Here is a 27,171-nt window from a genome sequence, read left to right on the forward strand (position 1 = left end):
GGATATGTTCCCTTGGACTCGACTAAACCTGCTGGAGTGATGACAGTACTTTTGGTTGTACTGTGGGGATATTATCCTTCTATGTAAGTTAGGAACCATACTGCAACGTATCCAGTTATATATTGGATATATATCAGAAATAAAATTAAGGGCAAATATCGCCGTAAAAAATATCGAAAATATGAGCGTTAATTCAGAGAATAAAATGGTTATTTTCTACTTCAGAATTCCCAAAAGATAGATTTAAAACCTTTGGCTTGCTATTTCCTCTGTGCTACATGCTGTATCACTTACTCACGAATATTAAGTAACCCTTTGGGAACAGGGAAGTCACATAATTTAAACCGGGATGGCCACAGTATGTAACACTACGAAAAGAAAACTATTCTTTGGTCACAGCCCACGGGAATGTTCGGAACTTTTTTCTGAGCAACATGTAGATACGTGGAGGAAATCGCTTCTCAGAATCACCATCCTTAATGTGTTCCAAAAGGGATTCGAAATACAAGTCGCTACAGTGCTTTTAATCCTCTACCAGATGAGTTATACCGATGAGTTCGATTACTATTAATGAACTAACAAATTTTTGCAGTGGTGCGAGGGCTTGCGACCGGAAGTGTCACCTGGGTCACGTGACTGCCCAGCATTGTATTGTTCCTTGGGAAACTAGAACCAGACTGAGACACCTCTCCAAGTCCAAGGTTGAAGACTGATGTCAAGGAACCTTAGAGGTTATTCAACGGAATGACAACTACCAATTAATTTCCCTTCTATTGAGCCGTCTCTTTATTATGGTGTCAGCCTTGTTAGGTGAAGAAAGCACCAATCATCAGCTCCCGCACGTTCATTCACTCAGATAGATTCTTAAGAGCAGGCAACTTGACGGCAAATTCCCGCCGGAACTAATTACAGCTCTACAGCTGATGGCCAAACCACAATTGACTTCGGGGGTCTCAACTCCGGTAGGCGGGACACGTTTCGACCCATCAGATAGTATCCTTTGCCCTTCGATCGTAGTATGGGGTTGCCCACAAATGAAGTAATACTAAGTGTTCTAATGCCTCTTACGTATCGAACTTAAGAGATGCTATAGCATCGGGTTATTTAAAACACTTGTAAATCTGATACGAATCAGCACCGGTATTCGATTTCACAACACTGAGCGTAGAAAACAAGTTATAACTTACTACTTCATAAATTCATAAATTATGAATACATACGTACATTACACGGCTGCACGATTTGAGCCACACAGTTTTGAACTTACATTCGGGAAATGGTGGGTTCAAACCCCACCGTAGGCAAATATGAAGTTATTTTTACGTGGTTTCCCAACATAATGAAGGCAGTGGTTACTTACTTCCCAATCCTAACCCCTTCCCATCCTTACATCGATGGAAACATTCGATGTGTTTGTGCCACGTTAAGCCCATAGCAATAGTAAATACACATAAATACATACATACATACATACATACATACATACATACATACATACATACATACATACATACATACATACATACATACATACATACATACATACATACATACATACTCCTGTAGTAGATCAAAAAGCACTGTACTAGCAGATAGCCTGCAGATATCGGAATAGTCCGTGGTCAGTGCCACGACTCTCTCGACAAGGTCCACTGACTCTCAATTCAGATACGTTATTTACTCATTGGTACGTATTTCGGAATTCTGTCAGCGAATATTTGTAAATGAACTTAGCTCATCCACAATTATCTATAAGCAGTTCACTTGTCCTCATCTACTTATGCATCTCTTTTAATGAAATCTGTAAGATCTTAGTCAAATGTAACCTGTCTTTCACCGTTCGCCTTATATTACCTTACCATCAAGGCTGGATATCAGCACATTTATGCTAATTGACTTAATTTCTAATTTTGTGTTTAGCTCCTGATTACGAATACCCTTTGGTTTTAATCTCACATGATGGCAGTAGTAAGTGTTTTGTGTCTCTTGCATCTAGGTTGTGATAAGATATCCCGAGAGATTTGAGTTCCCACTGCCGTACAACCAAGTTGACCAGAGAACACAACGATGTGGGGATAATTTTGTTTGTGATCGTACTTACACTTTAAAAACCTGTCGTTGATCACGACTATGAATTTACGAAATTAGCTTGAAGCGACTTCTCTCCCTGTCTGACATTCTAGAAGAATACGTATTCTAACCACATGAAATGATCTACTTGCACTGATTTCGTTTTCCCCAATCGACAACTCTACATCACTAACAAGCGTGTTAGGGTCTCCCAACTGACAACTCGTTAGTCTTGGAAATGCAGATTTCCGTATCATGTTGGTAAATGAATTGTAATTTGAGGGAATTAATTAACATTAAGTCAATACATTTTTAGTAAATAACTAATTAATACATGGGAGGCTTGCAGTGGTGTCTCAACGACGCACTAGCGCCAGCGTCTTGGAAAGGCGAAGCATTCCAACTGATGAGCCCACTGCTACACTGGGGCGAAACGCTGATTATTTCACGGTTGGAAAACCCCAAAAACTTAATGAGCTTAAACAAATTAATAGTCAGGATCCTTTGCTAAATGGTTAGCGTACTGGTCGTAGATTCAGAAGACCCCGGATTCGATTTCCGCCCGGGCTTGTGTTTTCAACTGCGTATGGTTAAATCCTCCTGCTCGTATACTGGATGCTTGTGTTCCTTTTAATACACTTCTCTTCCTTCTCACACAACATATCACACTACAAAACCCCCAGTAACACGCAACTGAGAATATATTCCTCCAAATAGGTTGGGGGTCAGGAAGGGCGTCCTGTCATAAAACTGTGCCAAACCCACTTAAAGTGTCGACCCCAATAAATTGGTAAAAATACCACCAATAATAATAATAATAATAATAATAATAATAATAATAATAATAATAATAATAATAATAATAATAATAATAATAATAATAATAATAATAATAATAATAATAATAATAATAATAATAATGGGTTAGGTAAAAGTCAAAGTTACTTGCAATTGTCTTTTGTGTTAACTGTCTTATTGCAAACAGTTTTGGTTCATACGCCCACTGCTTCCGCTCTCAAACTCATGTCTTCTGCTACATTCTGTGAAGATGACCGATTGATCTAAGAACTGCTAATAAAATCAGGCATATTATTTCCATGACTTTCTGACAATTTCCATGATGTTAGGTCCCATAAACTTAGAATCAATATCGATTTCTTCTCTTTGCCTTACTATTATTATTACTGGCATTTCTCAAATTTTATTGGGGTCAGGACCTGATGTGAACTTGGCCCAGTATTAGGGTCGGATGCCCTTCCTGACACCCACCGTATGTGAAGGGAGGTATTCACCATTACATGTTTCTGTGATGGTCGTCTGGTGTGTTATATGTAGTTACCCAGTCGCCGAACCACAGGAATTAAACATACGGAGGCCTTTGAACCAAAGGCTCGTGCGTTGACCGTTCAGCTGAGGAGCAGGGCAAGACTCATCATCATCATCATCATCATCATCATCATCGTCATCAGTTTCTTTAAGATGTTCTTGAGCCTTATGCACCAAAATGAATGTCTCTCACGCAGAAAAATGAAATGGCGTATGGCTTTTAGTGCCGGGAGTGTCCGAGGACATGTTCGGCTCGCCAAGTGCAGGTCTTTCGATTTGACTCCCGTAGGCGACCTGCGTGTCATGATGAGGATGAAATGATGATGAAGACGACACATACACCCAGCCCCCGTGCCAGAGAAATTAACCAATGATGCTAAAATTCCCGACCCTGCCGGGAATCGAACCCAGGGCCCCTGTGACAAAAGGCCAGCACTGTAACCATTTAGCCATGGAGCCACACTTTCACGTAGACATGTTAATTGTCACATTTTGCACTACGGTCTCATGTTTTCATTGCCAATACTAAATTAACTGTGAATATTCATTCAGTTACGATAATTGTATCAAAAACATCAATCAGTTCTAAAATTCAGTGTTACAGTAGTTTATGCAAACAAGACTGAAATGAGAATAAATCAATTGCTTCAATATTTCAGAGTATGAGCAATACCACCTTCAGGGCAGGCTTCACTAAGCGGTCTCGAAGGAAACACTCGACATTTATTTTTTTTTTGCTAGTTGCTTTACGTCGTACCGACACACGTCTTATGGTGACGATGGGACAGGAAAGGGCTGGGAGTGGGAAGGAAGCGGCCCTGGCCTTAATTAAGGTACAGCCCCAGCATTTGCCTGGTGTGAAAGTGGGAAACCACGGAAAACCATCTTCAGGGCTGCCGATAGTGGGGTTCGAACCTACTATCTCCCGAATACTGGATACTGGCCGCACTTAAGCGACTGCAGCTATCGAGCTCGGTAAAAATATTTTTACAAGTAACTTATTTTCTTGGAAGTTTGTATTATAGAGATGATAGGTCTTTTGTTTGTAAGAAGGCAACAAATGTAAAACAGCCCAGTGTAGAAATGGGAATAGAACTTGTTGCTGTAAATGTAGAATTTGGAACTGAAAAATTTACCATCATTGGTATGTACAGGTGCGCAGGAGGTAACGTAAACTATTTCCTTGAAATTTTGGATGAGTTAATGGCTGATAGAGTGGGCAGAAATAATAAAGTTGTAGTTCTAAGACATCTAAACATAGATTGTTTAACTGAAAGTGTTTCTTATCAAAAAGTGTATGATTTAGTCAGAATACACCACACTAGAGATATTTTGCAATGTCCATCAAGAATTACACAAACCTCAAAAACAGGAATAAATCACATTATAACAAGTAAAGTTTGAAACCCTTAAATTGCCCAGGCCGTATTTCTGTTCACAGTGGTCAGTCAATAGATATATCATCAAAAATTTCAAAAAAAAGAAAGGCTTCAGGCAGAAATGAGGAATCCAGTCCTCATAGTCAATAATGTTAATAGTACGTGAGATGTGTTTTAAGAGAGCAGTGCCTTGAAGTAAGTTATGAAATAGATTACGAGGTAAAAACGTTAGATCTTCCTTCAAAATCCCAAATAGCGCTATTCCACAAGATAAAATTTTGGGAGCTATTCTCTATCTATGTATGCTATTGAAATGTCACAAATTGTAGATCCGTTATTACTTGGGAAAAAAATGGGGAATCAATAGTACAAATATATTTTACCTTTTTTGAAGAGCAACTTAGTGTGAAGAAAAATCAAGCACAAAGCTATATTATGAATCCAGCGGATAAAGCGGAATATCTGGCGTTTATCAGGTTTTGTGCATATATTGAAACGTATAAGAAACATTTTCCATGGTGAAGTAGATCTGTCTTACAGAAAATATATCAATTTCGACGTTTATAGGGAACTGCTTAAGGAAGATCTCTTTGGGTATGCATGACTTTGAGCTTGCCCTAAGCTGACGACAGATCATTTAGATCTCTCCTCCTTGCAAATAATGAATGCCAGGCTCGCATTCGAACTGTTCGGCGATAGTGCCACCAAAAGACTGAAATTACATGGAGAAATTGGACTGACAGGGTTCGTAGTCAGTAAGGGCACTGAGGCATTTACGAATGACCTGCATCATATTTCCGATGCGCTCAACGCATTCATGTCTTTTAAGGCTCTCTATAAAAATTCATCATCCAACAGAACTGCCGCAACATTTCTTCAAACTCTATATAATAATTATAATTTCGTGTGGCTATTTCTAGCCGAGTGCAGCCCTTGTAAGGCAGATCCTCCGACGAGGGTGGGCGGCATCTGCCATGTGTAGGTAACTGCGTGTTATTGTGGTGGAGGATAGTGTTGTGTGTAGTGTGTGAGTTGCAGGGATGTTGGAGACAGCACAAACACCCAGCCCCCGGGCCATTGGAATTAATCAATGAAGGTTAAAATCCCCGATCTAGCCGGGAATCGAACCCGGGACCCTCTGAACCGAAGGCCAGTACGCTGACCATTCAGACAACGAGTCTAACCGCACGGCCAACTCTCTCGGTCATGAATCTGTATTATCTTTCTAAAACTTACCCCAAAATAAACGGCATGCCTTTCCTAAAGCTAACTCCTGATTACAAACTACGAACGACCAAGAAGACTTAAGTCATTAGTTGATAATTAAAAAAGGGTTTAAGTCAGCTAAGATTTAAAACATTATTTAATAAAATAAAAGTCATAAATTCTTAACAAACTTATAATTGTGTTGTTAAAATGTATATAAAGTATTGTTGCCATTGATGCTTTCACGGCCCGTACTTATGGACCTGATGTAGGCTTTTGGGCTTATGCCCTGTCAATAAGGTAGGTAGGTAAGGGTTATTCTGCCCGAAGGCAGGTCCGAACCTCCGCAGAGGTGTTCCTGAGCCGGAGTTTACGTGCGGTAGGGTGGCCAGTTCCTTTCCGCTCCTCCATTCCCTTACCCCCACCAACAGCGCGTGGCAACCCATCCAACTCCTGACCACGCCCAATGTTGCTTAACTTCGGAGATCTCACGGGATCCGGTGTTTCAACACGGCTAAGGGCGTTTTGTCAATAAAATAAGGTGACATTCTTTACGTTTTGCACAGAACTATGCTCTGTGCTATCAGAAAAAAAAAACCTCGACTGTCCTCGAGAAAGGCTTCTAAAACAATAACAAATTATAAACAATAAACATTGTAAACAATAAAATATCATTTTAAAATATAGAACGCGTAGTCAATAACACGCTGTTCCAGATCTTTCGGAAATTGCTTTCATTCTCCTCAAATGAAAAAAGATATTTGACCAAAACCTTGCTCTACCTAATACCACAGATATATACTCCCCAATTCACCTCACATTGCTCCACCACCGAAGTGGATTCATATACACAACTTCATTCTCTGTATTACTTTCTAAAATAGCCTTTATCTTGGAAAGTGACCTGCTGACATTGTTCTCCCGTGTTTCGCTCCTGTAGTAAAGTAGGTGTGATTATGTGAACCCTCGATGTGTATGAACCAGATGTCAAGGAGCTGTGCAGTGCTCCAAGATTTGAAACGGCCCCTGAGGCAGCGTAAGATCAAACCACCTCTCTTGTGATCCTGTCTAGCACATCTTGGAATAATAGTTAATTCGATATGGTTTATAGTGAAAAATCTCTCCAGTCATGCATGCGTTACCATGAAATTCGCAACCTTAGCTGCTCCAACGTAAGCCACAAATGCCTTGTTGGTCGTCTTGAGTGTGGACTTAAATGGGTCCTGTTACACCCACCTTCATGACTGAGTTATTTAGCCAGCTCCTCGTAGGAATATGAAGCTGTGTCCGTCGAATATCCTAAGTTCAAATTCTCGCATCCACAATGGCTATCTAAGTTTCAGTCCTCTACAGAGTATTTTAATGCATACTCCAATTACATGCAGAAGTAGCACCTTATTTCAATATATTTATTATCTGTTTCAATGACAATGTTCCATGGAACTCACTAAGGCCTTTGGTCTGTCGAGTCTGTCCAAACAGTTTACAGATATTGGAGTGGCAAGTGGCTAGTACCATACCTTCCCAGTCTCATTTTTCCTGGCCAAGTTCGCTACCAAATCCTCAGTGGACCTCGCGAGACTGAGTAAATTTCAGACCAGGATTATACTCCCTAGATATTCCAGGACAGGTAGAGTAAGAGACCTTGAGGACTGCCTAAATACTCCAATGTTTAACCTGCACATTAAAAATTACACATATTACAATGGGCTCCATAACAAATACGTACAGATGACTGGCGATCAGGCATATCACAGGGCTCTAGTATGAATCAACAACAAAAACGCGATCCGATTTAGTGCTTGAATATTGCCTCGACTTTATATTCTCCGGTTTACTTCCCAGTACCAAACAGCATATTCATAATAGACAAAACCAGCCACCCTACACTCGCCCCCTGAATGAAAACTCATGGCAAACGTCGTAGTCTCAAACAGTTTCACACCGTAACCTGCGTAGAAAGAGATGAATTTCCAAAAATCTTTGTCACTTATTCGTGTGCCACTCAAACGTTGCTTGGAACACACATTAAGGTACTTCACCTACAGTAGACTTGGAGATTACCTTCTGTTACCATTCACAACGGTGTGTACACACATTGTATTTCAACCGGAAACTCTGAATTCTTTTCTTTCCTATGAACAAAAATAATTATCAGGATAATAGAAGCATGGACCGTAGGCTATGCTTATATTGTTTACTTTACGTCCCACTAACTACTTTTACGGTTTTCGGAGACGCCGTGATGCCGAAATTTTGTCCTGAAGGAATTCTTTTACGTGCCAGTAAATCTACCGACACCAGGCTGACGTATCTGAGCACCTTCCAATACCACCGGACTGAGCCAGGATCGTACCTGCCAAGTTGGCGGCTATGTCTCATCTGGCTCGAGCACGATATTTCACTACACTACCTTTGAAGAATATATTTGAAGTTCGTATAAAGCCTTATCACGGATCTACATGTCCTTACGTCCGGTCGGCGTTCCTTCATGGTGCTATTAGCCTCATATACGGACATTTCCGCTCTCTGGATCACGTCATAGACGACCCCTTGTTAAACGTAAACTTAATTCTATTACATACATGGTTGTTGCCAGGTTATTCATTCATCAAAGATAGCAGGTGTAAAGTGAGAAGTTATAATCTGGGGTACAATAATTGAGATACTTAATTTGCCTCACACACCTAACTCGAAACACGTATTAATATGAATTCCTTCAGCTCCGAGACGGCAAAGCATAGCCCAGGTGTTTATGTTTCAATGTGCTAAACCAGGGGCGGAGAAAGACCATTCTAAGTTAAATCCTTCGTGTATTCTCTCATGAAAACATACTTTGAACTAACATCCGGATGGTAAATTGTTCGATTTACTGAACATCTTCATAACATAATGATAACACTCGCTCCTAATGCACGCACGTACACAGTCATTTTCAAGGTTGTAGAGCCCCTAAGAACAAACTAAGATGTATTCACTCTTTAGGCCATACATGGTTCCGTCGCAACCGGGAAGGTAAACAAAAAATTGGAAGAAATTGTCAGAGATATTTACTTCTGATTTTCCTAAACTCGCTCGGTATATTCACCTGCGGAAGTGGTAGTGACCGTAAAGGAAACTCAAGCAGTTAAAACATACAAAAGGAAACTGGTAACATCGGAGAATTAAATTCTCGTGGATCCACTTCCATTTTACGTTGTCATGCCATATGTAATGTACTACACTATAATTCCGCCCATGATATTTGTTTGAAATGGATTGTTTTTGGTTTACTAGCGTACTACTTCATTCTCGGGACTCAGAAAACTACTTGCTTGCAAACACTCACAGTGGACTAAAACACTGTGTGGAGGATTACGTTTGATTCTAGTATGAAGACACGAAACTCGTCTGCGTGATGTAGGAGACACAACGAAAATGCAGGAGAGTTAGGACGTGAGACATGAAACAATTACCCAAATACATATAATACGACTTATGTGCCAACATAACGCAATTATTCAATTATATACCTACTGTATGTCCTATGTGCACAAATTCAATTAATTATATTTACAATATATAAGCTACAAATACTGGTTGCTGTCTTTGATCAAGATGTCTTTTTGGATGCCCTTTCTGGCGACAACCCTGTGTGGAGGGATGTATTCACTATTGTGTGTTCTATAATGGCTGGTTGCATGTGCTGTAGATAAAGATAAGTGTATTAAGGCGATCACAAAACCCAGTCTCATGGTCAGAAAAATGAGTCATTCTCGTTAAAATCCTCGGTCTTACAGGGAATCAAACCCGTTGAACTCTGAACCAAAGGCCAGTATGCTCACGATTAAGTCCCACCAACTACTTTTGACGGTTTTCGGAGACGCCGAGGTGCCGGAATTTCGTCCCGCAGAAATTCCTTTGCGTGCCCGTAAATCTACCAACATGAGGCTGACGTATTTGAGCACCTTCAAATACCACCGAACTGAGCCGGGATCAAAAGTTGGCGCCAGGAAACAAGTGCCCAAGCAACCTGAGCCACTCCGCCCGGCAAGCCGAACTCGAGATTAGAGAGTATCTCATGTATTAGAACCCTGATCTAATAAATTGACAGTTACGTCTTAATTGTAAACGTATGAATACACATTCATACATCTTCGTTTTAGACTGTTATGCCCTTCAGCGTTCAGTCTGCAAGTCACTCTGAATTTACTAACTGCCTCTACAATTCCGTATTTATAACTAGCTCTGTGTCCTCAATCATTACCAAACCTCTTATATTTAAATAATTAAAAAATGTGTCTAAACATCGTCGTCCTGATCCCTCTCTACTTCTCTTAACCACAATGACCGACTCTATCAGTCTCTTAGGAAATCCATTCTACTCCATTCGCCTCACATGAGCCCACCACCAAAGCCGGTTGATGCATCCCACATAATCTATGGAGTGTATTACTAACTTAATATTTATTCCTTCACACCAATTTGCTCTCCTGTCATTGTTCCCACCTGCTTTTTTTTGCTATTCGTTTTACGCCGCAGCGACACAGATAGGTCTTATGGCGACGATGGGACAGGAAAGGGCTAGGAGTGGGAAGAAAGCGACCGTGGCCTTAATTAAGGTACAGTCCCAGCATTTGCCTGGTGTGAAAATGGGAAACCGCGGAAAGCCATTTTCAGGGCTGCCGACAGTGGGGTTCGAAGCCACTATCTCCCAGATGCGAGCTCACACCTGCGCGCTCCTAACTGCACGGCCAACTCGCCCGGTCCCGCCTGCTTATACTAGCGATCATTCTCACTACTCTCATGTCTATTACATCTAATTTGTATATAAAATGACCCGAGGCCACCAAGATTTCACTCCCGTACAACAAAAGTCGGTCTGGAAACAGAGTGGTGCAGAGATAGTTTCGTCCGGGAGCGGACTTCTTTCTTACAGAGTACTGTTTATTGCAACTGCGAGCTCACTGCATTATCTTTGCTGCACCTCGATTCAACCCCACTTACTATACTACCATTCTGAGAGAATACACAAACTAAATACTTGAAATGATCTGCCCGATCCAGTCTTGTATATTCAACTTGAAATTCATTTCTCTTGAATTTCTTCCTCATTGACATCAATTTTGTCTTGGATATACTACTTTTCATATCATATACCCACTGCAAGATCCAAGACACTAGACCGCAGGTTTTCAGCACAATTTGCCATTAAGACCAAATCGTCTGCATAGGCCAAACCGCTTACTAAATTTCCACAAACCTGAATCCCTCCCTGCCACTGCCTTCCTATCTTTCAGTAGATGGTGCATGTAAACTATGGTATAATGATGGCGTGTGGCCTCCGGAAGGACCTCGTGCAGGTCTTTTTATTTGACACCCATAGGCGACCTGTACATCGCGATGAGGATGAAATGATGATGAAGACGGCACATACACCCAGTTCTCGTGTCAGGAAAATTAACTAATTGCGGTTAAAATTCCCGACCCTGCCGGGAATCGAACTCGGTACTGCTGTGATCAAAGGCGAGCATGCAAACCATTTAGCCATGGAGCCAGACATGTAAACTAAGGTCAACTAGGAGAACCCTTTTAGGTATCTTGAACCACGAACTCATTCTACTATCAATTATTTATTGACTGTCAATATAAATAACCTGATTGCTTTTAGGATTCTACCCTTTATCCCAAAATCCTTCTCGGTACCCTGTCATAGGCCTATGCATTCTCTAGATCTACGAAACAAAAATGTCTCTTCCTCTCGCACATTTTTCATTTACCTGGCGTATACCAAAAATGTGATTCTGACAGCCCCTTTGTGGTCTGAAATCCACCCTAGTTTTCATCCAGTTAACTCTCAACAATTGATGGCATCCTCCTTTCCAAAATGTCAGTGAACACCTTGTCAGGTATACTGATCAACGAAATACCTCGATAGCCGTTGCACTCCTTCCTGTTCCCGTGCCACCGGTGCAATTACTGTTTTGGTTCAAAGCGCACCTTACTAACATTTCATGTTACGCTTATTCTGTGAAGCCATTTCATCTCTGCCTAACCAATATATTTTATCATTTCAGGTCGGATTTCAACTATTTCTGCTGCTTTATGATAATGGAATTTATTTACCATCATTTCCACGTACTCAAGCGTAATTTCACCAAAATCATTCTCTTCCTCTCCATAAGGTCGGTTGCTCGCTACCTCAATGGAAGGATTTCGCTTTACGTTGACAAAATTTTCAAAATATTCCTTCCACCTGTTCAGTGATTCTCTGCGATCTACTCTGAGATCAGCTGACTTACCGAAAACGCTATTCATTTCTTTTTCCCTTCCTTTCTGAGATTCTTTATTACTGTTCAGAAAGGTTTCCCCTCCGTTTGACCAAGCCTTACCGGGTTATTACCGAAATGTTCTCATGACTTCTGGAATTCAACAATTATTTGTTTCGCTCTGTTACTTTCATCCTCGTACGGTTCCCTGTCTGCATTAGTCCTAGTTTGGAGCCATTTCTAACACTCTTTCTCCTGCCCAGAAGATGGCTACCCAGCCAAATGTCGCAGAGTCACGTGGTAAGCGTCAAGACTTCTCGCCCGCATTGCCTTTCTTGAACGAGTTCTTTACCTCCCACATCACCCAGCTCGTCAGTGAATCTCACATTTTTGATGGCAATCCTCAGATGAGGATTGAAGGTAGACCTTACCATTGACATAGATATTATTTCTTTAACACGGGCCTGGTTTCATCTCTAATTCATTCAACTGAATATAGCCCAGGGACCCCCTTACCACGGAGAGCTAAACTACATTTTTGATACTCGTTTCACTGAAAATCACAAGCAATTAATGGGTATTTCTTCGTAAATAAAGGTTTCTAGATCTTAGTACGTAACATGGACTTCATAGCATGTTCTGGGACGTTCAATGAATGAACTACTGGTTACAGTTACGGTGGCGATAAACAACAGGTGGCTCAGAGCAGCTGTAACTTCTACGGAACTGTGGATATTATTCTACCTGGCTAGCAAGTTGTCCACTTGTTGAATCAAGCAATTTACGAATGTTTGACTGCTTTAAATGTAAATATGGGAACGGTACTTTTTTTTCTTTAGCCAGTATTTCTTTCTTCTTCATTTTATTGCCAATTTGCTTACGTCGCATCGACACCGACGACGATGGGTCAGGAAAGGGCTCTGACTGGAAAAGAGGAGATCGTGGCCTCAATGAGGGAAGAGCTGCGGCATTTGACTGGTGAGTTCGAAGCCTCTGTTTCCTGAATGGAAGCTGACAGATACGTCACCCAAACCGCGTAACCAACTCGCTCGGTGCTAGTTGTTCAGGGCCGATGACCTAGATGTTAGGCCCCTCTAAACAACAAGCAACAAGCAAGCTAGTTGTTCAAGATCGCATCAATTCAAATACCGTACTTTTTCTGGTGATAATGAAATAAAAAATAGCTAGGACTGGGAAGGAAGCGACCGCGCCCTTAAATGAGGTACAGCCCCGGCCTCATGTAAGAATCGAATAACTACGGAAAACTGTATACTGAGCTGCTGATAGTGCGGTTCGAACCCACCATGCCCTGAATGCAAGCTGGGAGCTTTATGTGACTTCCAGCGGTCGTATTCCTAATAACTATTTTTCGCACATAATTTATCTACATTTGATTTCAGGGTTCAATGATGTTCCTCGCATTTAATATTTTGTCAGACTAAATTTTAATTATAATCAGAATATAATTCACCTCTCATGTATATGTAGATATAAATCCTGTGGATACCCACAACAATCATTATATAAGTGCTGCCCAAATGGAGCTAGGACTTTTAGTACTAGACTCGTTATTCGTTAGTATGTATGTATGTTTAGTCCTCAGCCCGAAGGCTGGTTGGATCCTCAACAGCTCCGCCATCAGCTGTCATAGATGGCATGGGCATCACTGAAGAGGCGTACTAGGGAAATGAGGAATGAGGTAGTTTCCCGTTGCTTTCCTCACCGAGCCAGAAGTTGCTATTACATATCAGCCTGCTAAGCCCACTGAAATGCATGCACCAACCGACCCTATGAGCAATATTTTCACACCATTCATAGCAGTGACTGGCTGCAGAACGAATGGCATTACTAGCATCACTCATACCTCAGTCACTTTCATCTTGTCAAAGCCAAGGATAAAGCTGAGACAGACCAATGAAAGTAACAAAATTGCTCTAGCCCATACCAGAAGACATAGTGCACTGTATACACTACATCTTGCCAACATTCGTTAGTATATCAGGAAGAAATCTCGTGTCGTCGAAAGGTGTTATTCTGCTGTTTTTGCGTGCGTAAGTAAAATGACTAGGCAAGGTTTTGCCAAGAATTCGTTCAGAATTACCCAGCGTCGGTTATTTAGTTCATGGTGGTAAATGGCGTTAGTGGAGCCAACATTTATCATCGTATGAAGAATGTGTATGGGAGTGAGTGTGTATCTCGCTGTGCGGTAAAAATGAAATGGCGTACGACGTTTAGTACCGGGAGGTGTCCGAGGACATGTTCTGCTCGCCACGTGCAGGTCTTCTGATTCGACTCCCTTAGGCGGCCTGCGCGTCGTGATGATGATGATGATGATGATGATAATGATGATGATGAAATAATGATGAAGACGACACATACACCCAGCCCCCGTGCCAGCGAAATTAACCAATGATGGTTAAAATTCTCGACCCTGTCGGGAATCAAACCCGGGATCCCTGTGACATAGGACCAGCACGCTAACCATTTAGCTATGGAGCCGGACCCGCTGTGCGGTTTCCACATGGTATTGGGCATGTCATTATGGACGAGTAAGGTAATACCACATTAGGTCAGGCACAGCAGAATGCCTGGTGAGAAAAAAGAAATTAAAGTAAACAAGCAGGGAATGCCAGTTCGCGAGCGTCGCTGAAGAACGGTAACGCCGCCAACCACGGACTTTGCTCTTCGCTAGGGTTATCCTTCGTCACGTGAATCGTTGGGACACTGCTTGAAACAGCCAACAATGTGACTCTTTTTAGGCATAGGTATTACACATACTTAGTTCTTTACTACCTCCATATTCGCGTATTCTAAGCAATGAACCATCATAGAAACCAACATAAGTCTTAGTTCATTTCGCCAACACTTATATCTCCAGGTTCAATTTTTTTCTGGTGGAAGTGTACCTACGAGGAACTTACACAATACCGTGTAATCGTTCTTTCTTTCAACGACTGTACATTCCAGGAAGGATCCCCAAACTATGGCCGTTAGAAGTATCGACACTTTTCTTTACAAATCACGAGTTTCGTGGCCGAGTATGTGGACTTCAGTACAGTAGAAAATCTGCACAACGAACCACACAATTTATAAGCAGACTGTCATTAGCCAATCAAAGTCTGCTACAAAACCTTGAACCTTGTGCTCCGAGATCGCTACCCAGTACTCACGTGTTTCCCTACCGTTCATTTAAATTCAAGTGTTACTTTTCTCAAAGATATATCATAAGGCCAATGACAGAACGTGACACCTCGCTTCAAAAATCTCGCATACATTGGCTGGAGTTCGTCAGTGGCGATGTCATGTCCTCATATATTACGATTCGAAACATGCCACTTCCCCAGGTACATCCTCTGTGAGTCAGTGGTAGAGTGTCGGTCTCCAAATCCCAAGATTAAGGCTTCAAACCTTGCAGAGGTAGTCAGATGTTAAAGGGCGAAAAGAAAGTCCATTCGACACACCATGCCGTATGGCATCCCCTCCTAAATGATCTCTCGTGACACATTTCATATTTGTCCCACAAAATTAATTAAAATCGCCCAACAGAGCGGTTTCCCTGCTATATGGTAGTGTAAAACGAAACGTCGAAATTGACACACAAGCAATCAAAACGGCGTCAAATCAAAATGTGTGCAACACGGTAGCTGAAGAATACGATTATTATTATTATTATTATTATTATTATTATTATTATTATTATTATTATTATTATTATTATTATTATTATTATTAGTAATCTGCTTACCCTCCAGGGTCTGTTTTTGCCTCGGACTCAGCGAGTTATCCCACCTCTACCGCCTCAAGTGCAGTGTCCTGGAGCTTTAGACTCTGGGTCCGGGGATAAACTGGGGAGGATGACCAGTACCTCGCCCAGACGGCCTCACCTGCTATGCTGAACCGGGGCCTTGTGGGGGGATGGGAAGATTGGAAGGGATAGACAAGGAAGAGGGAAGGAATTGGCCGTGGCCTTAAGTTAGGTACCATCCCGGCATTTGCCTGGAGGAGAAGTGGGAAACCACGGAAAACCACTTCGAGGATGGCTGAGGTGGGAATCGAACCCCCTCTACTCAGTTGTCCTCCCGAGGCTGAGTGGACCCCGTTCCAGTCCTCGTACCACTTTTCAAATTTCGTGGCAGAGCCGGGAATCGAACCCGGGCCTCCAGGGATGGCAGCTAAACACACTAACCACTACACCACAGAGGCGGACATTATTATTATTATTATTATTATTATTATTATTATTATTATTATTATTATTATTATTATTATTATTATATCCGTAAATAGAGGAATGTATTAATTACGTACATTTCAACGGAAGTAGAACAAGCTTTATATCAGAACAATGTTCGTCTGCATACTTTCATAAGAGTTCTCATTATCGGCTATTAAATTTTCCTTACTTTACATTTAGGCCTATATCTTCTTTTGGATGAAAGCATCTCTCATCAAATTCAACTCGAATGTTAAATCTGTGTTACTGTATGAGAGTGAGACCTGGAAAGTAACCAAGGACATTACCACAAGGTTACAATATTTTACACATCGGTGTTTGAGGTACATTATGAGAATATGGTGGCCAAAGACCATCTCAAACAAAGACCTTCCGGAGGCCACAAGTCAAAGACCCATACAGGAACAAGTCAAAGACCCATACAGGAACAGATAATGAGAAGAAAATGGAGATGGATTGGGCACACCCTGAGATGACCACAAGAAAGTATCACAAGGCAGGCATTGAGCTGGAATCCACAAGGTAGTCGCAAGCAGGGCAGATCGAGGGTTACCTGGATAAGAACCATAGACAGGGAGATTGCTGGAGTTAACAAGACATGGAGGGAGGTGAAAGCATTGGCGGCAGATAGAACAAGCCGGAAAAATTTCGTTGAGGCCCTATGTTCCACCTTGAATTAAAAGAAATAAGCTGAAGCTGAACCCTCACCAATCCCTATTCACAAATGAACCTCTTGATTGAGAAGGAAGGAGAATGGTCATACGTTGCAAAGATGTTTTCGTTTTCAACCAACTTCCACCTGGCTGGCTTAACACATGTGATTTCGGGAAGAGCTGTAGTCTTTATAGGTGAAACTTTGGGCGTAGTATTGTCAAGAATATGGAAAACGGTGGGCTAGTCTTCCTTGTCCTGTTTAGTTGCTGATCTCACAGACGTGTATAAAAAATATCATAATAATAATAATAATAATAATAATAATAATAATAATAATAATAATGAAAATCCACGGCCTGTTTCCAGTCATTCGACCGGGTCAGGGATGGAATGAATGAAGCCCTCATCTTGCGGCGAGGATAGGAATTGTACCGGCTGCCGAAGCCTGTCGCACTCCTCTGGGGCAATGATTAATGAATGACAGATGAAATGAAATGATATTGGACAGTGCTGCTGGAATGAATTATGACAGGGAAAACCGGAGTACCCGGAGAAAACCTGTCCCGCCTCCGCTTTGTCCAGCACAAATCTCACATGGAGTGACCGGGATTTGAACAACGGAACCCACCGGTGAGAGGCCGGCGTGCGGCCACCTGAGCCACGGAGGCTCTAATAATAATAATAAGAATAATAATAATAATAATAATAATAATAATAATAATAATAATAATAATAATAATAATAAATAATAATAATAATAATAATAATAATAATAATAATAATAATAAAATGATGGTTTTGTCCCACTACTTATTTTTACATTTTTCGGAGATGCCAAGGTGCTGGAACTTTGTCCCGCGGTAAATCTGCCGACAAGGCTGAGCTCGTTCAAACGCCGACAGACTAAGCCATGATCGAATCTGTCAACTTAGGCTCAGGGAGCCAGCGCTCCTACAGTCTGAGGCTCTCAGTCCGGCGTCTCTGAACGAAAAGCGCTTCCAAGATATTTTCATAACACTTTTAGCTCATTGTTTTAATTTCTCCAAATAATTTTGACCGGGAGAAACTTTAAAATACACTATCCCACTTCCAAGAAAAATACACAATAATTCGCGAAGATGATTCAGTCCAGGATTTCATTTGCTTAAAAAGGGTCGTGCTCGTAATTTCGTAATTCAACTGAATTCTTCTTCAGTGTTCTCCATTTAAAGGAAATTAATAATTAATATATATAGATAGATAGATATATCAGTTCTTCGAAGAAAAGTAACACTTGCTACAGGCATCTTCTGGTGGATCAGGATTTCAGGCGGGAGGATTTACGTTTGAAGGACTGGTTGCTGAATATTGACTTCTTTCTTCGATTATTATAGAATTTAAATCGTGTGTAAGTAACACTAGGATTGCAGGAGAATCCAACATAACTGAAGATTATCATATACTCTACAATGCTTACTTTTAGAAACACATTGCGCTTGCACAAGTATCAATTTTGAAAATCTGATTCAGTCAAGAGTAGTTCGGTTACAGGCTACGACAATATTCAGTGAAGATCCTGAGCTCTGTTGTCCCTAGGATTTGTCCATAAATATCGACGAAACACGTAGATAATGCTTAATTTTCGAAGTAATTACCTGAAACTAAGTTCCAACAATTACAGTTACAGACGTTCTAATAACCCAGGCTCCACACTGTGTCTGACGTTTATGACTGAAGAGACCTAGGCATAAAGAGTTATCAACAGATACAAATTTCTGTGTCGAATCATATCCGCCATCTTGTATGAGAATTTGTTCCCTTCATTGTTAATTTTCATATTATAATTAATGGAGTTGAGAATGAATTTCCTCCTTTATATCTTCGTGGCGTTTGAGAATAGCCAAACTAATTTAGATAATTACATCTTTAGAATGGTTACGGACGTAAGTTCAATATTTACGTAATAGTGAAGAATCCCTTGCAATTTTAATAAGAATTTAAGATAAGTAATAATCCGTGTTGCGTTGTAGTGTATGTAGTGGTAAATAACTATTTTGAGACAGAAGATGTTGTGGCCATTATGAAGTATACCGTAGCGACATTCTCATAGAGTAAAGGACAACGGCCGGGAACCATTTAACAGAATAACTCTCCTAGAATGGCCAAATGGGACTTAAGCTCATTTCGTTTCCTAGTTGTGGTAGTTTGAGAGTACCATATTCCAAAGCCCTCCTGCCTTAAATTCGTAGAAGGCTGAGATATCTAACTCGGATCAACTGAGTTTAAAGCTTTGAAGCTTACCTGTAAATCACGACAGTAGCAAAAGATTCGAACTAGTTAAGTCCTTGATTGATTTATAATTTGAATTATTCCAATAAAGTTCGGTCTCATCGACGCTTCAAAAGGAGTTTATTTTTAATTTGTCTTCTTGAAATAAGGATTCCTTTACTAACAAGGATATTTTGGTGTTCGACTTTTGATTGTGTTTGAAGTTTTTGGTAGAGGGGATAGCGACATTCCCCTCATGTGCTCTGAGTAGTCCTTATTTAATTTGCACCATCATGGTTTCTCTTTTGGTAATCAATTGAATGTTAGAAACCAGAATTTACGAATAGACTCGGCTATTGATAACTTTGAATTAACAGCGGTTTCAAAAACTTAATGCTTTAAGTCTATGGTGCCACATCGACGCCTGTCAAGGAGAGAATCTGATCAGTGTCTTTTGCTTTTATTCGATTTTAGGTTTATACCTAGTATACCACTCATCATCTGTGCAAATGCAAGTATGAAGTGTGAATTAACATAAAAACGTGATTTACTATAAGGTGATTAAATAATTCCAAGATTTCAATTTCTTTGAAGCATTTTTATTTATTTATTTTTCATTAATGGTAATATTTATGGGAATACTTTTCTATCACGTCGTCTTACTTTGTTTGTAAATAAGAATCATTTAGTTTAGTCACCTTCAACCTTAATCATAGTGTGTTGAACTTCACTTAAAATTATGCCCTAAGCGACGAATTTACGGGACTGTCATTGCCTGAAAAACGCTTATTTGAAATGGGCAAAATGTTTATAGTGAATAATTTTACCATGATTTCAAAAATATTTACTCAATTCGATTAATTTTGTCGATGGTTCTTTTCTCAGTAAAATTTTGAAATTTATGTAATGATCTTCTTGTCCTGAAGCTAAATTCTTATTATCCCTACTATAGTCTGAATCAACTGTATGAAATCATTGTTCTCACTGAGGAAAGTAAGTGAATGATCAATTACTGCAAAATAACAACAACATTATGATAGCGCTTGTGCTACGTGCGATTTGATATTATTCCAGGAATATCTAATCCCAACATTCTGTCAGTTATACGGAGGTGAACATTGAGGCACCTTGTCCAGAAATTATTTCACTGACCATTGTCGAGTTTTATTATTATCATTGCGTAGTTGAGTTATCGTAGTTATTTCCACCTGAATGAAGTTATTTTGCTCATTCTGCTCCAGAAAAGCGAAGCGAACATGTAAAGCTGCCACGCGCAGAAATACAGTATCCCCTCGTCCCTTCAGCACGGGGGCGAGTATTAGCATAAATCACTTTATCCAACTTTAGGGGAGGGCAGGGCTTTCTACTCTAATGAAGTTAACAAAGCTTGCATAGAAATCAGAAACAGCAGACTGCTATTCATAATTCGTCAGAAATGTCAACCCTGATTACTCAGCGGGAAACGTACATCATAGTAAAAGAGCTTGTCCTTAATATTTCATCGAATTCCTTTAGGATACTAATTCCTAGCACTTTCAGACGTAAAATTACGTGTCGAGTTGATAAGCAATGTATTATGGTGCAATGAGACGACCGGCATATTCAATGGTAGCATGCTATGAACTACAGATTCTGTGTTATTTACGTGAAGTCATGAAACTGCTATTCATTTCATTTTAATATATGAAAAGGGTATAATTTCTCATCATATCATCAGCATGAATGTATAGCCTGAGAGGCTCCACATTCTAAAAAAATTGACTAGTTTTGATCAATTGGATCAAAAATAATTTACCTTCCTCTTCGATAATCATTTTCTGTTTCAAGTTAATTACTCTACGAAGATCATGCTCCCTTTATCTTATTATCACTTACTTGATGAAACGAAATCTTACAACAATAATTCATTCAAAATGAGTAAATTATCAATTTTTTAATATTTTCGTTAGTTAACCGTATTGTTAGTTTTTGATAATTCGTCCTGTTTTAATTTTATGAACATGCATATTTCCTAGAACCTATTTTTCAATCCACTTACAAGGGTTCTTTTCATGAAAATTAAATTTATTTTAGAAGTGCTTTTAGTTATGAATTTATGACTTCCGTAAGGGCACAAAACTTGAATATTTTGTTAGTATGGAGAGTTTAAATATAGTTCAAAATTAATGCAATGATTCTTTCAATTAATTTGGAGAAATAGTTGCACGCAATATAGGTTGTATTTTCAGTTAACGGTCATGAGATAGTTAGTAAAATCATATATTAAGCATTATAAATTTGTTATTATTTTTACGTACTTGTAAAATTTCAAAGTTTTATCCGAAAGCATTACGAAATTTAGAAAAACTGCATAATCAGGCGTATGTCCGAATATCCCCTATTTTTTTAAAAAAAGGAGAAATTTGGAAAGGGTGAGTAGGGTATCTTACCAGATATATAAATGCGGACTTGGTGATGACACTATTCATTGCCGGGTTGATGAGATGCTTGGCGCGACCAATCGATACAAGATGTGATGTGATGACCGCTGCTGCTGCTGTTGCTGTCTGCACCACGAGACCACGACCGTGTTACTGACTGCTCCAGCCACTGCCGGTCGCGGAGCCAACAAAGGGGGGCTCACGATCCCCGCTTGCCTTCTCATTGGTCGCTTCTCCCACTGAAAAAAAACATACTACCACATACAAACAAACTTCTCATCAGCTCTGGCGTCCGGTGATTGTCTCTTCATCAATGAAATATATGTGCACTTTGCATATCTATGACATAAATGACAATTCTCGGCGCATACTTGGAGACATCTGATGCATACCTACTGCAGGTTGTTTGGGAAGTTACAAGGAACGCATAATGATGTCAAAAGAGGCGGAAGATTCCGTTACTATAGTGGACGAAGTGACTTCTCACGAGAACCACCTGAGGAAAGAAGGAGCGGAAGTTGCTCGTTGTCGTCACACTCATTGCATAATGGTTCCGCATACAGAGAAACTAAGCTCCTATAACCTTCATACTTGGCATTGCAACTTTCTAAGAGGCCGTTGATCTTCATACGCAGGAGTTATTGCTAGCGACACAGACATTATGGTTCGCGTTGGTATGTTCAGGAAAATGGTCCTCTCGTCTGTTATTTTACGTCGCACCAACACAGATAGGACAAGAAAGGGCTAGGAGTAGGAAGGAATCGGCCGTGGTCTCAATTAATGTACAGCCCCAGGATTTTCCTGATGTGAAAATGAAAAATCGCTGAAAAACATATTCAAGGCAGCCGACAGTGGGGTTCGAACCCACTATCTCCCGAATACTGGATACCGGCCGCACTTTACCGACTGCAGCTATCGAGCTCGGTATCAATAAGATCTTTAAGATTGAACATTGCTCTCAATCATCCTGGAAGTTGCTTGCTAATTGCACCGAACGTGCAGGGCATGGCAGTAGATGTTCATTAGGCCGCAGCTTAAAGTCTCTTTAACAAGAAATTAACAATTCATTTAACCTGAACTTAATAATAATTGTGTTGGTTTTTACGTCCCATTCACTACGTTTCGCAGTTTTCGCAGACGCAGAGATGCCGGAATATTGTCCCTCTGGAGTTCATTCGCGTGCCGGTAAATGTACTGATATGAGGCTCTTTTCTGAACTTGCAAATGGAACTCTTAAAAACTGAATGAATCCATCTTCATATCTACACTTACTGCTAGGACTGGGAAGAATGCTGAGGTGTAGCAAGACTAGGTAGGTATCCTAAATCCGCATTGTCCCTCCGTTATCCTCGTCCACACTGAGGGTTGATTTGATGTTTTCCCGCTGAAAGCAATTGGAGATATTTGTGTTAAGCCCCTAACTCTTAGCTCCAGATGCTCATACACCGTTGTCTGAAATTCAGAGTGTTTAGTATGGAAAATACAGTTCATCTGTTGGCTTACATTTTATGATGATAACATGTAACAACTCTGCGATATCTCATGTGATGCAGAAGTTTATTATGGTGCTTAAGTGGTATTCAGAGTATAACGCATGGACTTACTCCCCCCTTCCCTCATTTTACCTGTAACTGATGTATTCGTTCCTGTTACTAGTACTACATACATCAGTTTCTGAAAGATGGGTGATTGCTTTCCATAGCAATGCACTTACAAAGAAAGAATCGGAAGTAATTTTTGACTAGATGTAAACGAGTCGGAAAAGAAGTTCCAGAGAAATTTGCTGATGATCACTTGCTAGAAGAAGATAGGAAGAATGGGGAAAGTGCAGATAGTGGAATAAAGGAGCTCACACGAAAACACTGGAAACTTACTACGAAAGTGACAATGTTAGAAAATTAGAAATTTGATTACGGTCAACGGTGGAAATTTGTTAAATGTACCGGTATAATAATTGACAATAGTGAGAGTTAAACAGAAAATCATACACATTGTGAAATGTTTAATAGAGAATTCCACTGCAATTCCATGTAATGGGTTCATCGCGTGAAGAATATACGTGGGCGTCTGACCAAGTAGATAAAACAGGAAAAAGATGAGTAATAACTTAATTATTCCAATAAAATCAGCGGAACGTTCAGATCAGCTTGCCTTTTGTCCGAGAGTTAAAGACCAGCTGCATTTCCTATTGCAACACGCAGGACTTACTCAAAATCTCATCCGAATTCACAGAGACTCGAATCCAGGACACTCAGATTGGGAAAGGAATGGTTAGACCACAGTAGTAGTGGGGGTCCCTATTTTAAAAAAACGAGATAAATGATTATCTGATAAGAAGTATTTCCGTGTTAGTTTAAATTGCTGGCTTTGCAACAATCCTTCTCGATACATAGTTGTCAATCACAAGCCTGGATATAGGGGAGAGGAGGAAGTTGCAGAACGTTATACCCTAATCGAGACTTTAAGATACCAACTCTCATGGCGATGAGAAAACTAGGATATTAGTTTTCATTGAGTATTCTATCACAAGAACTTCAAGTTGGTCTAGTGTTTAGAAGAGCAAAGTTCGAGTCTGGACTTCAGATTTCCCATTAATTCAAACATTGTTTCAGGTCCAGGAATGAGTACCTTTAGCTTCGCGAGGACTACTGAGGAGCTATGTTCTAGCCTTGTAAGCTAATGTCGACAAAATACGAGATAGAAACAGCGCATTATTACTTCTAGAAAGTCCATGATCATTTCTCTACTGAATTGCTGAATTTGCCCACTTAAGTCCATTAAACCATTTAAGGTCCTTGAGGGAGCCGGGAATCGAAACTGGATAAACTGCATGGAAAGCTGCTATATAGTCCACAATCTACGGGGCATTCGAAACCTGTGGTACAAAAACAAAAACAAAATAAAAAATTGTATATTATGATGCTGGATTTTGAGAGCCTCCGTGGCTCAGGCGGCCGCGCGCCAACATCTCACTGCAGGGTTCCGTGGTTTAAATCTCGGTCACTCCATGTGAGACTTGTGCTGGACAAAGCGGAGGCGAGACAGGTTTTTCTCCGGTTACTCCGGTTTTCCCTGTCATATTTAATTCCAGCAACACTCTCCAATATCATTTCATTTCATCTGTCATTCATTAATCATTGCCCCAGAGGAGTGCGACAGGCTTCGGCAGCCGGCACAATTCCTATCCTCGCCGTTAGATGGGTGTTTCATTCATTCCATTCTTGACCCGGTCGAATGACTGGAAAGAGGTCGTGGATTTTCAATAATAAAACAATCCTGTTTCATCCATGTTAATGTGATCTGGCTTGAGTCATTTTGTGATCTATGCCGAGGTAAATCCGAGAATGGTAGTAACGATTCTCATTCCTGGACGAGCATGAGTGAAGCTCCTCCACTGTGGAGCTGAATTCTGCGCCTGATATTCTGGCAGAACTAGACTAATTCTAATGTCATGGCTATCATTCGTGCTGCTAAGCTCGATAGCTCCAGTTCTGGAGCACAGATCTCGCATTTGATAATCGTTTTACAACAAGCTGAATTTCCGAGCAACTTATAACAAAGCCGAGAGATCTTCGTTACAAGCTTGGGCTGAACAGGCAGGAGGCAACAGCACTCCATTTCCCTTAAAATCTAGATGGATAATTTATTCCAGAAACAGTATGAGTCAGTAACAGTAAATGTTCAGCAATTGCAAAACAGGAAAGAATCTCACCAGGATACTGTTAACTTTAACATAGTGACACTGTTGTAAGGAGTTCTGTATCATACTTCAGATGGGTCTGTCATTTTTATCTGTGAAAACCGTTGACGTATGGTTTCCCGTAATAAACACATGAACCTGCTAAATTTTAACGACTTTTTAATAATATATTGAAGTATATTCAATCAGAAAACCCTCGAATTGTAACTTAAGCGTTGTAGATATATGGAAACTATAATTCATTCAAAATAACATATTGTTATTATTCCACTTTTCCGACACTCGAGTTGTGTCGCGGGTGGGGACTCTGCCACAGATATGAACTTAGCCCTGATTTGCGGCTGAATGCCCTTCCTGATACCAACCCCATGTGGAGATAACTCCAAGAATTGCTGATAAATTCATGGCTTATAATACTCATCGTAGACTATAAGACATGTCGTTTTAAAAAATACCCCACATGCTATCCTATCATCACGAAAAATTAACAGCAAAACTCACCTCATCCTACCTTGAGAAATACACTACTTGCGGCTATGTTGGAAATTCTGTCGTCAGTTCTACTGTGAGTAGTGCAGGTGTGTTACCTTCAGCAATGATTAACAGCAAATAATGTTCATACAGACGTAGCAGTAAAGGAAGAAAAGTCAAGAGCTGTATTTAAACTACAGTATGTAATCAATATTTTGATACTCTTCCGAAGGAAAATGAAAATATCGTATTTTACTAAAACACAGTTTCTTAAAACAACATTGGCAATGACGATGTCAGGGTGTTCTGCTGTCAGGTAGCACCCCATTCTCACAGACGGGCAGGTCGCCTATATTGCGTCAACTCGAAAGACCTGCACCAGGCCTCTCGTAAGGCCACACGCCATTATTATTATTATTATTATTATTATTATTATTATTATTATTATTATTATTATTATTTAACACGTTACTCGTTTATGTTATGAAACATTGCTGTGAACTTGAACTTTATAACAGCTTACTAAACTATCAAAATTTACCATATCTAGAACTGTCGCAGGCAAAACTTGCCCTTATCCGCAATGGAATTGCGAATTATCGCTGTGTTACTTAATAGTATTATTTGAAGTAACATATCACAGATTAAGACAGTAAAATATGTACTCGTAAATATGTAAATGTTACTAGATGTAGTTTAATAAGGTAAATTATTTAAGGAGATTTAGTTATATTTATTTATTTATTTATTGATTTATTTATTTATTTATTTATTTATTTATTTATTTATTTATTTATTTAATTTTCTTTATTTCTTTAGTTAGTTAGTTAGTTAGTTAGTTAGTTAGTTAGTTAGTTAGTTAGTTAGTTAGTTAGTTAGTTAGTTAGTTAGTTAGTTAGTTAGTTAGTTAGTTAGTTAGTTAGTTAGTTAGTTAGTTAGTTAGTTAGTTAGTTAGTTAGTTAGTTAGTTAGTTAGTTAGTTAAGTTGTAAATATGCATATATAATGGCATCTAGATTTAGTTCAAACTTGGTTATTATTTTAGGAAATTAGTGTCATTTATTTAAGGTGTATGTGTTGTATATTATGTTTTATTGAATCATCTTTAATTGGGAAAATATCCTGTTGATGGTAAATAAATCTATCTATCTATCTGTCTTATAGGAACACTAGCAAGATACTCGTGCTTCGCTACTGTATTATACTGAAATTTATAAT

The 27,171-nt window shown here is 39.9% G+C and overlaps 1 protein-coding gene across 1 annotated transcript in view; it reads right to left on the bottom strand.

Annotated features, from left to right (window-relative positions):
- ImpE1 (Ecdysone-inducible gene E1) overlaps nucleotides 1-21,916 on the bottom strand; it is a 202,999-nt gene extending 181,083 nt beyond the window's left edge. Inside the window, exon 1 of the mRNA XM_067139507.2 lies at nucleotides 21,794-21,916. Within this exon, the coding sequence (XP_066995608.2) occupies nucleotides 21,794-21,832 (39 nt within the window). The 5' untranslated portion in view covers nucleotides 21,833-21,916. The remainder of the gene's footprint in view (nucleotides 1-21,793) is intronic.
- Between the last annotated feature and the right edge of the window lie 5,255 nt (nucleotides 21,917-27,171).

Source organism: Anabrus simplex, chromosome 2 (assembly GCF_040414725.1).
Source record: "Anabrus simplex isolate iqAnaSimp1 chromosome 2, ASM4041472v1, whole genome shotgun sequence".
Taxonomy (NCBI): domain Eukaryota; kingdom Metazoa; phylum Arthropoda; class Insecta; order Orthoptera; family Tettigoniidae; genus Anabrus; species Anabrus simplex.